This window comes from Branchiostoma belcheri, unplaced genomic scaffold, assembly GCF_001625305.1.
Source record: "Branchiostoma belcheri isolate BF01 breed outbred unplaced genomic scaffold, Haploidv18h27 scaffold13, whole genome shotgun sequence".
Lineage (NCBI taxonomy): Eukaryota > Metazoa > Chordata > Leptocardii > Amphioxiformes > Branchiostomatidae > Branchiostoma > Branchiostoma belcheri.
In genome coordinates this window covers 2,413,818-2,427,242 of record NW_017802713.1, presented here as the reverse complement: position 1 = coordinate 2,427,242, position 13,425 = coordinate 2,413,818, and the positions used below count along the sequence as shown (strand labels likewise).

Here is a 13,425-nt window from a genome sequence, read left to right as displayed (position 1 = left end):
ATGAACGGATCTGGTGAACTTGCGAACGATTCTAACGGGACGGCGTCTGTGCCCTTGGCGGACTGGGTCGAGGTGCTCCCCGCCGAACTGAAGGCGACGCTCGTCAGCCTGATCGGGCTGGGGCTCGTCCTGGGGAACGTCTTCGTGGTGGTGGTGATCCTGAGGTCCGCGGCGCTGAGGAACTACACGGGCTACCTGACCGTCTCCCTGGCGTGCGCCGACATGTTACCGGGTCTCCTGGTCATCCCCTTCAGCGTCCGGCCGGCCTGGACAGGCCACTGGACGTACGGACAGACGCTCTGTATGGTAGGTGTTATCAAACATCTATAACTGCCTCAAGAAGTGAGAAGAAGTTAAACCTGTAAATATTAGATCATATTGGTATGAATTGTGTTATTGCTGTTTTCTTTTTCCCTGTTTATCCATGACCTGTACTCGGCTTGTAAGAGCGCAAACGTACAATAAAGGTCTTTTATTCATTCATTATATGCACACCAAGAAAGAGCATTTGAAATTGCGTGAATCGATATCGTATTTTATAATCCTTGCATGACAAAACCAGGGAACCAGGGTAGAGGTTCGAACATTCACTGCACGGAATCCTATTTTAATCACTCCTTACGCATGCTTTAATGGATTTTGTGCAGCGACTGAGGTTGTCCTAATCGGCTTATGTTTTGTACATGTATGTATGATAGGTGTTGAATTAACACACCTTTTGGTCTGCAAAACTAGTGATCCTTTGCTATAGGGAATTATAAAACCTATATGTCCATATCTTAATCCGAATTATCTGGGTAGCAATCGCAAATATTTGTAGAAGGGCCAATGCTCTAGAATACGCTTATTTTGTGATAGCGCGCTTTTGACGATATACTAGTTGTAATTCTCGGTCATATTTTTGTTATTCTTGAGACTCTATGAGGAGGGTCCCTGAAGTCCATAACGGAAAATAGCGGGAGGGTCTGAAATATATTGTCTTTTGTAGTTCCCCATATAAAGCTCAGATCTCTGCCTGACTTTGCCTGTTTTTTAGCGTGCATTGGTTTGATGAGTGCGTCTAACGTATGTGTGTAGGCATAGATGTTCTTAAAAGAACTAATACGTGAGCGGTAGCTCTTTGTAATAAAATCTGCCGTCGCCATGCGTGCAGATATCATAATAATAACAAGAGGTCGATGACTTCTATTTCGCTGAAAACCACGCCAGATACTTACTGCCCAAACATCTATGTCCCCCTCAAAAATCAAGACCATAGCACGTCCACAGCACGAGATAACATACCAATGTACCCCGATACAGTACCTTACACAACCGCTAGAGTACACGAAATTGACCTTGACCTTCTTTTTCCCAACCTCATCCTACCTACCAAATATCATACAGATACATGCACCACGTACACCCAAAGTTATAACCGATTGAAAAAAACAGCAACCCCTATGTATGGTGTACCTAAACACATAACCTTCTGACAAAAGTAATAAAGATCATATACAGACATCTGCCTGCTATAGTGATACATGCAAACCAAAAACGTTTAGATTTTTAGTCAACAACCCTAACCGTAAGACCACCTTGCCATATGTTCGAAGATTTTGAAAGGATGAAATTTCCTACTAGTTGAGTAATCCTAGGCCTCCACTTTAATTCCGGACTTCCAGTGTAATTCCGAAATAATTCCCATGTCCCAGCAACCGTACATTGTGTACATCTAGATGGGATAATATTGTAAACCATAGGTGAAAATTATGTAAAACTAGAGAAGTAACATTTGCAAAGCAAATGCATAATGTTTACCTTCGGACATGGTCTGCCCTGTTAATTCTTACTCAAACATATTCACATACATGTACTACTAATATATATATGGTGACAGGAGCAGAGCAGACCATGAAGTTTGCAACATTATGTAACCCAACACCAGTCACCATGGTGACAGACATCAACAAATCATGTCATTGGCCAGGTCAGAGGTTAGTGTTTGGAGAAGAGGAAATTGAGTAAAAACAATATGTTTACCGAAAAAATATGTAGCATATGGGGATTAACCCAATTCTGTAGAATTCTGGCTGCAATTCTCAGAATTCTGCAGAATTCTGCAGGTTAATCCCCAAGGGGTCCTCAATGGCTGATACGTCTACACATTTCTTACATTATTTTTACTTATAGTTTATGATATTGGCCCATCTAGATGTATTATAAGGTTGCTGAGATATGGGAATTAGTCCCAAATTAAACTGGAAGTCCGGAATTAAACTGGAAGCTGTTTTTTTATCTTTAAAAGACTGTGTTCATGTACTGGCTAAACATTTAGTATTCTGTGACATTTTTAAAGTTAAAGTTTCTTGTTTCTTACAGCTGACAGCGTTCTTCTCTTGTGTCTCCGCCCTGGCGTCTACCTTCTCCCTGGTCGCCCTCGCCGTCAACCGGTACATCCTCATCGTCCACGCCATGAAGTAAGACTTCCACGGCTTCACGTGTGCCGTCCTTTTTCCGTTTACCGAAGGAAAAACTATTGTTTTTGATCTGTTTCTTCTTCTGTTCCAAACACTGACCTGGTCAATGACCTGAACCAGACCGTCTTTCACCATGGTAACTGGTGTTGGGTTATATAAGGAGGGGTGTAGACTACTGTCACTAGATATATATATGAATGTGTTTGAGTAAGAATGCTTTTAGAAATGGACTTGTCCAGTGTCTGATTCCCTGACTTATTCTTTGAAATGTTTTACTACCATGACTACGTTGGCTTACAAAAGACACATCGCTTCATCTGTGACTGAAAATTTTTCATCAGTATTCATTGGGCCTTATCGAATGTCCACTTGGTTCTTCTGACGAAGAACAAGGAACAGACACTTTTTGTTGTATTCTTGTAACGAGATCTTCAACCTGAGCGATTGATGGAGATACCAGAAAGGATAGTGTCTTTATAGTGCCGAATTGTACCAAACTATAAGGATATTATTAAGCCCCTTTCATTCAAAAATAAGTATGAGCTAGTTGAGTGCGTTACCACTTTGTGTTGTACTACCTTCCATATTATACAATTGAGGCAAACAGTTTGGTCGTCAGCGAATTTAAAGTGGTATCTCCAATACAACTCCATACTCCGTCCTTGGTGCTGAACTAGGATTCCATCCGGTCTTCTGAATGTTTTAATCACTAGACATGACTTTCCATCTAATCTACTAAATAGCACATACAGTGTCTAGTAGACTTGATGGTTTTTCTTATAGATGTCTATTTTCTATAATATTCAAAAGGTACCAGAGCATCATAGGAACGAAGCTGTGCGTCGCCATGATTGGTGCTGCCTGGATCCTGCCTGTCCTCAGCTTCTCTACCAAAATCTTCGAACACAAAAGGTGAGGTTTTCTCAGACGATGTTTCTCTGTGATTGCACGTTGTTGGAGAGAAAAGAGAGAGAGAGAGAGAGAGAGAGAGAGAGTGGTTTATTCAATATTAGAAAAACGTTGTAGCACCAGTGCTGAATTGCGGTTTCTGTACACAAATATGTCCTTCAAATATTATCATGACTTAAGCATTACACATTACAAATAAGAATTAATAATAAGTCACAAATCCTAGCAAATCACTAGTATATCACAAATTCTGTTATAACATTAATTAACATTTATTGTCATTCAGCAGGCGAACACAATTTGGTAGGGTACTGTTTAGCATACATGTATGCCGTGCCCGGCACTGTCAGTTTCGTACTGTTCCTAAGTGTTCTATTGTGGACATCCCCCTCTGTGATGGCAGCCAAGCACGTACGGTATTTCTCACTGCTTGTGAGAGAACGAGCAAACCTTAGGCACAGTACATCACGTCTGGTATATTCAAACTTCTACAATTTATCCCAATTTCTCAAACTTACAGACAATGAAAAAACTATTTTTCTGTTAACTTCCCAAAACCCACAAATTTTAGAAAAGGTGGGACATTACGTCTTCCATGGTTTACAAAAGAGAAGTCAAACCCTTCAGACATAGCTATAGTTTTAGTCAAGTATTTTTCATCATGTAGATACTATTGTATAATAATATAATCTGTTTCAATACTGTTGTATGTTTATGATTTGCAATTAGCCTCCGGGCACGAATTTGCAATAAAACATAACCTGATTTAAACTTCCAAATGAAGCTCTACCTTCGGGGATGTACTGACATTTTTTCTCCTATATATATATATATATATCACAGTTCATTATTCTTATCATTTTATTTTGAGCTGCCTTGAGGGTACGAGTTAAAGCCTGTAATGTAGCCTGGCAACAGCATGAAAACACAGTAAAGGATAATTGGGGATATAAATGCATGGGATGTATGGGATAGACCACATACGGTGGCCATTATTATGCTGCCTCAGGAAAATCACATTTTTCATGATATTTTATTACATCCCTCCTACAAATGTAGGTACGATGCAAGAGATTGCTAGCTTGATTTTCACAATATTAATATATTATTATTAGATCTAGCGGATAAAAATATAATTTTTTCCTTAGTTATGTTTACCGAAGGATATATTGTTGCTCTGTTTCTTCTTCCGTTCCAAACTCATTTTCATTGTCACCATGGTAACTGTTGGGTTACGTAATGTTGCAATTTTATTGTAGGAGGAATTTAGACTTCTGTCACCATTTATGAACGTGTTTGAGTAAGAATTAGCAGAGCAGACCATATGCGAAGGTAAACATTATGCATTTGCTTTGCAAATGTTACCTTTCTAGTTTATAATTATTTTTCTTTCCAGGTACCATTTCTTACCCAACGCTGCGCACTGCACTTTTGACTTCGCCGGGCCGATTGACCTGGCTTGCGGCATCGCTTTCGTCGCAGTCCTGGTCCTTGTGGTGAGCGTTCTTCACTGTAAAGTGTACGCAGTGGCGCGGCGTCATCTCAAGAATATCTACCACTACAACCCTCACGCCACGGAAGACAAGGTAAAAAGAAATAAAAGAAATAAATCACAATTTAACTTTATAATTAAGTAGAGTTTTATAAGTGTATACAACGTTTAGCAAGTGTGCGAGGTAATATTTTATTGGTGTAAGTATAACAGATTGATGTTATGTCTGACGGTCACAACTCAATAGACCGATCCTTAAGCCCCGCCCACCTCCGTCAAAACATAAATATGCAAATATTTTACGAACATGAAGCCACTCTCTCATTGGTCGAACCGCTAATTGCTAATTGTGATGTACACTCTGGATCGGTCTATTCAGCTAAATTGACATAGCTGCTTCTTTGTGACAAATAGAAACTGAAGTGTATTTCAAACGGTGCGCGTGAAAAAAAATCTATCTCTCTTTTAAAGCTTCAGGGCGCCAAGACGACGGCCGCCATCACCTTCGCGTTCTGCCTGACGTGGGTGCCGTACTGCGTCCTGGCCGTCTGGCAGCACATGTTGGAGTACCCGACCCACCCTGACGTGGAGTTCGCCCTGCTGTGGCTTTTCCCCTGCCACGGGATCGTCAACGTCTTCATCTACAGCGGGCTGAACAGGGCGTTCCGTGAACAGGCCAAGAAGCTGCTCGCCTCCCTCTGTACCTCCGTGCTGCAGTGCCTGAATGAAGCCACCGGGCCCCGTAGAGAGGACGCCATCACATCGCCCTCCCCACAAGCCCGTTCTGGCATCACCGGTTCCAGCGCACGAACAGTCGACACCACTCCAACACAAACCAAGGAGGACATCCTCATGAAAGAACTGGACATTGTCAGAGAGCTGGACATTATCAGCGAGTTTGGACCACACCAAACTGGACTTTGAGTCACCTCGCTATCAAAAATTCATATTCCTAATGCGACTGGACAAACCACCCCATCGAAAAACAGATCTGTACCTTTATTTCTACAATAACTGTAAAGCGAGCAGAAGTTGAATGTATATAACGATAGTTAGTTAATTTTGTATCTGTTAACAGTGTCCGTTCATCTTGTTTTGTTGTGACCTGTACTTAGCCAAGTGTGGCAGAAATGTGCAATAAAAGTCTTAATTCATTCATTAAAACTTGACAAACCATGTGTCATTAGTTCTATATCCTCGTACGCCTATAACTGCGTCAAGAAGCGAGAAGAAGTTGAACATGTAAATAGTAGATCACATTAGTATGTATAGTTTAAGTATCATTGCTGTATCCTTTTCCTTGTCCATTCATGACGACCTGTACTTAGCTTGTTAGAGCATAAACGTACAATAAAGGTCTTTCATTTATTATTTAGTCTCTATCTGGCATCGTGTGGCGTAATAGTAAAAAGATCGGCTCGGAACCAAGAGGTCCCGGGTTCGATCCCCAGACACCCACCGGGCCTTTCGGGTTATCGTTGATACTGTGTCCAAACACTGGCACTGTTACTTTGAGCACTGGCACTTTTTTTATATATTCCAACATGTAATCACAAGACGTGGTGAGGGCACACTCAAGCAAGTTTTTTTAAACTTATATTAATGCCGCCACCAACACGGGACAATACAATACTTTCACCTGAGCGAAGTGAGGAAAGGTGTGTAAAGTGCCTTTATTCCTAAGGGCTGATGTCGCTCACCTAACACGCACGCTACTGTTTAGGGTCGCAGTCCTTAGGATGGGACGTTAAGCTGTGGTCCACTGCTCAATTAACGTCTGTCTTCTCTGTCACGACCAATAGAAGATTAGGCCATGTTGATTTGATTATATGTATGACATCCTCCGGGAACCCCAAAATTGATGCGCGCGTGCGAATAAAAAAAAAAGTTTTGCAAAAAAAAAAGTTGTTTTCATTATGAAATCTACGTGGTCATGAGGGTTGAACAAATGGGACAGAATATGGTTTGGCGAATAATCTAGTCTTTAAGTTCATTTCTTTACAATTTCGTCTTTTTTCGTTTGATTTTGGCATTCTACGACATTGGTATGGTTTTTTTGGTAACTTACGGTATATTTTTGCTCATTTTGCAACTGTTTTGTACGATTTACAGTATGGTTGAAAACTTTTTTTTTTTGAAACGGCCGAAAATTCATGCGCGCGCGGATGTCATCCATATATAATCAAATCAACATGGCCTTAGTTCTTCAGTGAGCTAAACTGGTTCGAGATCACTTTCACAACACTGAGACCTGCTAGGTACTCGAATCCATCTGAACCTTTAGATAAGATTCTTACAAAACATCATTGTATCATTGCATAAGTAGAATTAATGGACGATTGTTCAGTCATATAGAGTGTTTCATCAACGTTTTCAAAACACGCAATCATGTCATTTTCTTTGAGCCATGACAAGATTACCGAACGTGTGATTCACAGGAATAATTCTATTATTATGCAACCATCGAAAATAATTGAATTTTAATTTGCGGCATCACACAAAATGCGATCGCTGTGAGTTGAAACAAGATTGAGTTATTAACCACAATCGGTAGACTTGATGGAATCAACAGTTTGAAAGGGCAGATTGTTTTCTTCTCCTGGCCATTCCTTTTGAAGAGTTGCATATTATAGGCCCTCGATGGATTTTCAATCAAACGATATACCACGTTGTGTAACACGCGAAAGAAAAGATTTTATAACGTGTGAGGAAAGGGTATATAAATGTGCATTTCCAACCATCGTTGGACATTGGGAAGGCTTCGGTGCTGAAGTGTAGGATAGCCTAGCTGGGATCATGAACGGGACCGGGCTGGCAGGTGATACGAACGGTACGGCGACGGACACCTCACCGGCCGAGGCGGGCTGGCTCACGGTTCTCCCCGCCGAGCTGAAGGCGACGCTCGTCAGCCTGATCGGGCTGGGGCTCGTCCTGGGGAACGTCTTCGTGGTGGTGGTGATCCTGAGGTCCGCGGCGCTGAGGAACTACACGGGCTACCTGACCGTCTCCCTGGCGTGCGCCGACATGTTACCGGGTCTCCTGGTCATCCCCTTCAGCGTCCGGCCGGCCTGGACAGGCCACTGGACGTACGGACAGACGCTCTGTATGGTGAGTAAAGCGTACATCGTACGATAGACATACGACTGCAAATTGAGGACAGACGCATTGTTGTGGTTTTGTCGTACAATATTCAGCTGCAAGACTTTTAAAGGAAATAGTTGTGTCGGATCTGCGATTGTCTCGTTGTACGAGAAATCGTATTATTCCACACTAAGGCTCTACAGGTTGTGTGGGTACAAACTAGGATGGTGTCCTTTCCACGAAATGGGAGGGGGTTTTGTCTCGTGGGATCTACCCCATTGAATTTAGCAAAGCTAGAGACGAGATGACAATTTCAGATTAGAAAGCTCTAACATTCTGTATACATTTATGAAGGTTAGTCATCTAGGAATATCTGTCTGCATCTGTATAGCTGGTATAACCCACTTCGGCGTAACACATCAGCTTGAATACGATACTTCTAAGCAACATATTCTGTATGTTTCGAAACGCTCGGCCTAATTTATTCCAACATCATACGGCACTACATTGTGTATGCTGTATCCAAGTGCGTCGTCTTGCAAATATGCCGTTCCATGGTACAAACATTACGCAGATTAGAGAAATACAGTACATGATTTGTCCGAGGTGTTACGCGGTCACTAGAATACAGTATGGCATCTAAATTATGGTTATTGCCAAGATGGGGCATATAATTTGCCAAAGAAATTATCGGGACAGAGTCACAAATAGTAACCATGGATTCTGTGAAATGTGTCTTAATGATGTTATTTAATGGCTATTATGGGGTCGTGTGGCGTAACGGCAGAGTGCTCGAACCAAGAGGCCCCGGGTTCGAGTCCTGATAAGTGATATGCCACCTACATGTATCTTGCGCCCTTGGGAAAGGCACTTATCATGAATTTCCTCACTTACATGTAACTCAAGTGAAAATGAATATTGTCCTGTCCTGTATTTGCCCTCTGCGTTGCGGCATAAATTACGTTGATATAACATGAGTGTGCCGTCAGCATGTCTAGTCATGAAATGTTGTAAGATTAAAATAATAATGGCTATTTAAGAGTTGGCGTTACAGTTGCGTTTCGCAGCAAGCACTGGGAACCATTATATTCAAGGAAAAAGGATTTTAAACGAGTGATGTTATAATATTATTGAATACCTTTTTTCCTTGAGATTTTTGTTCAAGTCTGGAGACTTTTAGGGTTAGAAGAAATAGGTAGGGTCTAGGCATTCCTAGTTTGGTAAAAAATTCTGTCTTGACAGAAACGTTTTTGTTTCTTACTGTAATTTTGTTATTTTTCCTGAATTTTGACCTTGTAGGTGACGACATACTTTTCCAGCGTCTGCGCACTGGCTTCTACTCTCTCATTGGTCGGCCTGGCCGTCAATCGGTACATCCTCATCGTCCACGCCATGAAGTAAGACTTCCTGTTTCTTTTTTTTAGGCCACAGCAAGTTAATTTTAATTTTATGGATGACATCAACGCGCGCATTGATTTTCGTCTGATTTTGAAAAAAAAACAAGAAATTTTGACAGTGGTCAACATGCCAAAAATGGGCAAAAATGTGGATGGCAGATAAATATGAAGAGAGGAGACAAGACAGGACTCTGATTTATTGTACAGTTTTGACTTTTACTTTGATGCAGTGAAGTATTTCATTCCTTTTATGTGTTCCCACTGAATCAAAACCATTTGTACAATTCAGAGTTGTTTCAGCGATAAATGGATGTTGTAATAGTTGGTAGTAAACTTAGCGCAATATAGGTATAATTTCCTGTTCAACAACGTTTATGATGTCGCTATTTTCTGTAGCTATTTTCAAACTCTAGACACATCGAGCACACTGACAGTGGATTAGGTCAAAGGTCCCAGAAAAGGTTATCTCATCACCCAACAACGGTGTCTCTGTCTCTGTATGAAAAGGTACCAGAGCATCATGGGCCCGAAGCTGTGCACGGCCATGATAACGGCGGCCTGGGTTCTCCCCGCTGTTAGCTTCGCTGTCTCCATCTTCGGCGATGGGAGGTGAGTCTTCAGACTGGAATCCTAGATGGCGTTGAACAACTCCTGCAATTAGATGTAAAAAATGTCAGGTGCAACAGGTCGTTCGGTGTGATAAAGCCAGCTGACGCCGCGCCGCATGCATGCGAAGGTGATGTACATGTGTTACGCCGAGAGGCTGAAGCTGATGTGTTTCACCGAAGTGCGGTTATACCACCGATATAGAGATACAGATATTCTAGCTCCGGTTCAATCCTATTCTGGTCGCTTCACTATCTGGCACTGTTACTAAAAATAGATACTTCCGATAGTTCACGGAGGTATCAGTTCATTTTTGACGACAAAACTTTCAATTTACTGTTATAAGATTACTGTATTCTTCTACATTGTGCTTAGTTCTCACAATTTTTCCCATTTATTATATCTATTACCCAACTTTTGTTTAATTGATTGAATTAGTTTTTTTTGTAGGTTGATATTAAAAGGGAGGCGTTTAGTATATCGGCTTTCCTTGCACTGTTATATCTCATTGATATTCATGTATACTTGCTTATGTATTTAACGTTATTATTTTTAATTAAACTGCGAATAAATAAACAACAAAACAACAAGTTACATGGCTCCATTAATTTTCGTTCCTGTAGGTTTCGCTACTTGCCCAACGCCATGCTGTGTGCTCTGGACTTCGGCGGAGTGGTTCCACTGGGGTTCGCCATCGCGTTCCTGGCTTCTGTAGTCCTGGTGGTGGGCGTGCTGCACTGTAAAGTGTACGCCGTCGCCCTGCGTCATCTCAAGAACATCTACCACTACAACCCGAAGGCTACGGAAGACAAGGTGAAAAGAAATAAGTCTAATTATCACGATTTAACGTTAATTAGAGTTTTATAAGTATAAACAAAGTTTAGAAAGAGTGCGCTCTCCCCTAGAACAATGAATATGTCGGTACTGTGATCTAGGAAGAATGGAAGATGAGAAACATTTTGTAACAGAATATAAACTATACAACAAAGAGAGAGTAGATCTTTATAATCTGATACAATCTATGTTCCCCTTCTTCATATATCTAAGCTGTACAGATAAATTTATATATTTCTAATGAGCTTAGACAAACCTTCTATATTGAAACATACCTGTTCTTACCTTTTTGCCATTACTAAGAAACGAGAAGAAACCGAATTTACTTAATTACTCAATTATAGCTACTTAACGATGTATATATATATGTAACGTTATCTGTATTCCATCCTTTTGTTGTGACCTGTACTTAATCCAGTGGGTACAATAAAGGTCTTCATTCATTCTAAAGCTTCAGGGCGCCAAGACGACGGCCGCCATCACCTTCGCGTTCTGCCTGACGTGGGTGCCGTACTGCGCCCTGGCCGTCTGGCAGCACATGTTGGAGTACCCGACCCACCCTGACGTGGAGTTCGCCCTGCTGTGGCTGTACGGGTGTAACGGGATCCTCAACGTCTTCATCTACAGCGGGCTGAACAGGGCGTTCCGGGAGGAAGCAAAGAAAGTCATCGTGGCCGTACGTACGTGTGCGCTGACTGCACTACCAGCCGGGCGGGTGGATGTCAGGACACCGCCCGTACAGGCACGGGCTGGCAGCGGGGACAGGAGGCTTGTGGCCTGGGAGAACATTGACAAGACATCGGCGCCCGGTTTGGAAGAAATCCCCATAGCAGCTTCGCGGGAAATGGGCAGGACATTGACTAACACCACAGAGCACACAGAAGAGACAGTTTGCTAGTTCGTCAGTCGATTTTTATAGATGTTTCCCCGTGTAATAGTCAAGATGGCAAGAAAATCAGTCGAACCGGAACGTGGCCCAAGAAGAGGGTCATCGTGGCCGTACGTACGTGTGTGCTGGCCGTGGTACCTGTAGGTCGGGTGGATGTCAGGACACCACCCGTACAGGCACGGGCTGGCAGCGGGGGCAGGAGGCTTGTGGCCTGGGAGAACATTGACAAGACATCGGCGCCCGGTTTGGAGGAAATCCCCATGAAGCAGCTTCCATTTCGGGGGAAATTGGGGAGGACATTGACTAACACCAAAGACAGAAGAGACAATTTGCTAGTTCGTCAGTCGGTTTTCATAGATGTTTCCCCGTGTAATAACTAGGATGGCAAGAAAATCAGTCGACGTCCCGGACGATGGAAATGGACTGGCATTAGTAGTTAGACTGTATTTGATTATGCTGTTTTTAGAGTGAATTTATTGTCTTCTTTGTGATAGGTAGGGACTAATTATTTTCAGTATATATATAGTATTATGTGTTCTGTAATGTTTTGTGTGTAGGCCACGACACCACGTGTTTTGTATTGTTATAATACCAATAAAAATTAAATAAATGAAATCAAATGGACGCCTTTCACAAATGTTGTCAAATTCACATGCGTGTGTCTTTTTCATATGATGTTTGTATATATCTTTAACTTCCTTATAACGGACAAGATGTGATATACATGAATGTAGGCGGCGCTTCGACGGGCGGACATGGTATAACTGAAACTTTTATTTATTGCATGTTCATTCCCGGGGGGATAAATGCACGAATGTACAGAGTACAACGTACTAGAGAGAAATTACAACTTTACAGTAATAATAAGAAAGGTTGTGCTATGAGGACCATTAAACTATTTCAATTGAGTCTACCAATTAGAAATATGGCAATGTGACAATGTGAATGATAGCAAACATTATCATTACCATTAATTGAATCAATAAACTGTTGTTCAGGACACATAAGGGTATCAAAATGGACACGGAGGATAACGAAGACAAAAGATATTACACCTTAAATTGTCAGCCTCCCTGGGATAACCATTTGACGATGTAGAAAAAAATCAATTTTATGATGCCAATTGACAAACTCTCGGCTCTCTGATCATGACAAGGCACGAAAGGACCTTCCAAGTGAAGTGCCTACATCAACAGAGAAAAACATATTGTCACAAACAAGAAATCAAACATTTCAGACTTCTGATAAGTATTTTGGGTTCCTGTAACTCTTACACAGACCTCCAAGAATTTTGACGTTCTTCGCAACGCTTCGAACGTTTACAGAGCGTCGCTATGACAACTGAAACACCCCCCTCCCCCATATATATACGGCAACGTCCACCAAGAACCCGGTTCGCACCGTAAAATTGTCTAGCTCTCACTTCAAAATATAGCTCTACAACGTTTCCACCCAGAGTTGAAAACTGGTCATGTAAAATACAGTACTTACTGGTAACTCGGGCTCTGTTGATCACCTACTTTTTGGTGTCCGCACAAGGGAGTCAGAACAAGAAGAGGGCAGCAGAACACTAGCATAGTTAACTTTGTTATTGTTTGGCCGAATTTCACACGTAAAACTACGGGGTTTTCTGAGCATTGTTTTGGTCAAGGTGACGATAATTAAATCGGTAGCAAACTGGAAAAACATAAAGTCGCAAAAAGGAAGCCTTGGTAAGGTGTTAAACTCTTTAGGACGGCGGTAAATTGGTAAAATAGC

The 13,425-nt window shown here is 41.8% G+C and overlaps 2 protein-coding genes across 2 annotated transcripts; both read left to right on the top strand.

Annotated features, from left to right (window-relative positions):
* LOC109463697 (5-hydroxytryptamine receptor 4-like) lies at positions 1–5,784 on the top strand. Its single transcript, XM_019760548.1, has 5 exons — positions 1–306; positions 2,362–2,459; positions 3,270–3,371; positions 4,765–4,954; positions 5,338–5,784. The coding sequence occupies exons 1-5, from the start codon at positions 1–3 to the stop codon at positions 5,782–5,784; spliced, it is 1,143 nt and encodes a 380-aa protein (XP_019616107.1).
* A 1,483-nt stretch (positions 5,785–7,267) lies between these two features.
* On the top strand, positions 7,268–11,943 carry LOC109463696 (trace amine-associated receptor 9-like). Its single transcript, XM_019760547.1, has 6 exons — positions 7,268–7,285; positions 7,639–7,968; positions 9,241–9,338; positions 9,846–9,947; positions 10,568–10,757; positions 11,230–11,943. Exons 1-6 carry the CDS (start codon positions 7,268–7,270, stop codon positions 11,674–11,676), a joined length of 1,185 nt encoding a protein of 394 aa, XP_019616106.1. The 3' UTR covers positions 11,677–11,943.
* Positions 11,944–13,425: the final 1,482 nt, after the last annotated feature.

Bases quoted from the DNA above. Each gene is read 5' to 3' on its own strand.
- LOC109463697 (XM_019760548.1), top strand. From the start codon at position 1: ATGAACGGATCTGGTGAACTTGCGAACGATTCTAACGGGACGGCGTCT. The intron at 307-2,361 runs GTAGGTGTTATC...TGTTTCTTACAG, and splicing joins ACGGACAGACGCTCTGTATG to CTGACAGCGTTCTTCTCTTG. The intron at 2,460-3,269 runs GTAAGACTTCCA...AATATTCAAAAG, and splicing joins CTCATCGTCCACGCCATGAA to GTACCAGAGCATCATAGGAA.
- LOC109463696 (XM_019760547.1), top strand. The intron at 7,969-9,240 runs GTGAGTAAAGCG...TTGACCTTGTAG, and splicing joins ACGGACAGACGCTCTGTATG to GTGACGACATACTTTTCCAG. The intron at 9,948-10,567 runs GTGAGTCTTCAG...TCGTTCCTGTAG, and splicing joins TCCATCTTCGGCGATGGGAG to GTTTCGCTACTTGCCCAACG.